Here is a 2,934-nt window from a genome sequence, read left to right on the forward strand (position 1 = left end):
TATTCTATAAAAGGTTGTGGTATAAAATCATTTCACAAAAACTGCAAGAAATAGACCTCATAATTTGTAAGTTAATGAATTAATCTTTGGAGATGACTTTTTCCTTTCTAGCAGACAATAAATTTGTTATCTTTTACAAATGTCGCTGATTTATTTTGTGATAAATCTAATTCTGGCTTTTTTTTCCTTTTTATATAGACGATGGTTCCGGTGTGCTGAATTAAACGAAGTGATAGAGTTATGGAGCATGATTGCCCCAATCTACTTGGTTTTCGCTGTCATTACTGGCATCATTTGTGTTTTAAGTGTTTCGCTTAACGGTCTTGTGTGCCTGGTGTTTTGTAAAAACAGGAGACTCCTAAATGCTCCGAATATCTTCATCGCTAGCGTGGCGCTTAGCGATTTATTTCACTCGATTACTATTTTGCCACTGATTGTTATTACAAACACTCAAGGAAGGTGGATTTACGGGGATAGTGGATGTAAAATAATCGGTTTCATTGCTACATGGAACGGTCTGACTTCACTGATGAACCTGTCAGTCGCCTCATACGAAAGATACCACGCACTAGTTTTTCTGTTCAAAAGTAACCGAACTTTTTCAAGGAGAAAAGCAGTTTGGTTTTCATTGGCTATGTGGCTGTACGCTTTGTTCTGGAGTCTAATGCCATTGTGTGGCTGGTCAGGCTTTGAACAGGAAGGAATCGGTACTAGTTGTTCAGTCAGATGGAAGTCTCGAGACAAGTTGGATCTCTCATATAACATTTGCTTGTTGGTGGCTTGCTTTGTGTTGCCTGTAAGTGTTATAATCATCTCTTATTTCAAAATCTGTCGGGAGATAAACAAAAGCGCGAGGCGTGCGAAAAAGACATGGGGCAAAACTTCACCTTTTACACGGGAAACATTTGAAATGGAAAGAAAGATGGTCATTTTGTTTGGTGTAATGACCGTGGCTTTTCTCGTGGCCTGGACACCATATGCTGTCGTATCACTAATATCCATGGTCGGCAGACCTGACGTTATCAGTGACATCACAGCCACCATCCCGGCATACTTTGCTAAATCATCGGGCTGTTATAATCCTATTGTTTATTTTTTCCTGTGCAAGAGATTACGGCAGCAGATCAAGTTGATGGTGAGAACGGGCAGTGAAAGTTCAAGCAGTAACTTCCGCAAAAAAACGTCCAATTATTCTCAAACGCCGCATTATCCCGAAACGTTGAGATTGCGATATACGGTCGAATTAAGTTGATGAATTTTGCCCACGTTTCCAATCATCCGTGGCATCTTGATATTTTCATGATAATTGTTTTCGCCCACGGTTCCGCAAAAAGTAATAACGGTGAACTTAGTTGTAAGGCCTATTCTAGAATGGCGGATCCGCCAAAAGTAAATTCAGTTTTCAAACAAATGCCAAGTCTGAAATGAAAGAATTAAACCAGATTTAGAAAGAGACTGCCTTAGAGTTATTGCACATATGCAACAGAATTAGAATAATTGCTCATCGGAAGCACAATCGGCAACACTTTACTCCTAGTTTTAGCAAGATTTCGAAGTCATTATTTGATAAAATAAAGAGCTTAGGCAAGATTTGTATTTTTAGTTTATTTTATTTCGTTTCAAAAATATTCTTGATCACCATTTACAGTTGCATAACAAAGGCCAATGGCAGGAGTTAAAGAGCAGAGGCGGTGGGGGAGGGGTTGGCGGGGGTGTGAGAAATTATCTCTCTTATTTCAATGTGCGCCCCCTTTTCTCTTCTAGCGCCTGCCACTCAAAGCCAAGCAAGCATCATCTTCGAACAAACTTTTAGTTACGTATAGTTCATGATAAAGTAGAGACAAGTTTACTACCGTTTTCTGAGATCTTTCAGTTTCTGACGGAGAAATGCCCCCAATGCATGGTGATGAGGGCAAAGACGCGAGTTACTGTTTAAGGTGGGGAGAAAGTTTCTGCTATTAAGAGCTGTTGTACAAGCCACGCAATCAATTTTACTTTGAGCTGGAGACGTACCAGCTGAAGAACCCTGAGAATGAAGCAGCTTTATATTTGGCGTTGCGCTTTTCAATTGAGTACTAAGTGGTTTTGCGAAAAGATACACCTCCTTAACCGACGTGTTATATTTTCTCCGTTTATTTGGTTTGTGGGTACCCCTTAACTTTTCTTTTTCTGTTGGATTATTATGTAGACCTTTTTCAGTGTATTTGCTGCTTTGCTCCCTGCAGACTATCTGATCATCGCGGCTATCGGTTTGAGTGACCGCGTCTCGAGTTGGAGAGGCAACCTAAAATACAGACATCAGTAAGTCGTCAAAAATTCACAATTAGCTAAAAGGGAGCTAATAATTATAAAACAGTTTTCGAAGAGAGCCCCATACATACTCTGATAAAGTCTAAATTAGTGGGCAGATCTGTTCGATTTCACTCAAAACGAAATACTAAAAATCACGATGGTCTTCATTCCAGAAGCGTAGACCGAAGAGGATGAATTACTATTATCTCTTTAGCCCGTTAAGCTGAAGATTCACCGCTGATCCTTCTACTGGAAACCCTCCTTTGGGAGAAGCAAAGGTTTGGGCCTTGGACTGGCCTCGTACTAATAGGGCCTGGGTTCGAGTCTCGGCGTCGACGTCATATGTCAACACTATGGGCCAGTTATTTAAACGGAGTTTACCCAGTGTTTAACCAAACCGCGTTCTAAGCCATTTTCAATTTGCCGAACACTTTTATGTGAGCACCATTTACCGTGAACAGTTTCATTAAAGCATATAAAGTACACAACAAAAGCATTAACCCACCAAGATCTGGAGATCCAAATATTTCCAAAACTGCCGTGTAAGTTAGACTTCGTTGAAATCACCGAGCCTATATGTCTAGAACATACCGAATATGGCTTCTGCTAACAAACAAGAGCGATGATTTACGCCTTATTTCT

General features: G+C 40.2%; 1 protein-coding gene across 1 annotated transcript; it reads left to right on the forward strand.

Annotated features, from left to right (window-relative positions):
- Window positions 1–204: 204 nt before the first annotated feature.
- LOC140935557 (rhodopsin, G0-coupled-like) lies at window positions 205–1,258 on the forward strand. The gene has a single exon (XM_073385117.1). It carries the CDS (start codon window positions 248–250, stop codon window positions 1,250–1,252), a length of 1,005 nt encoding a protein of 334 aa, XP_073241218.1. The 5' UTR covers window positions 205–247; the 3' UTR covers window positions 1,253–1,258.
- The last annotated feature ends 1,676 nt before the right edge of the window (window positions 1,259–2,934 follow it).

The sequence above is a fragment of the Porites lutea genome, chromosome 4 (assembly GCF_958299795.1).
Source record: "Porites lutea chromosome 4, jaPorLute2.1, whole genome shotgun sequence".
Taxonomy (NCBI): domain Eukaryota; kingdom Metazoa; phylum Cnidaria; class Anthozoa; order Scleractinia; family Poritidae; genus Porites; species Porites lutea.

Excerpts from the sequence above, each read along its gene's own strand:
- LOC140935557 (XM_073385117.1), top strand. The coding sequence starts at position 248 with ATGATTGCCCCAATCTACTTGGTTTTCGCTGTCATTACTGGCATCATT.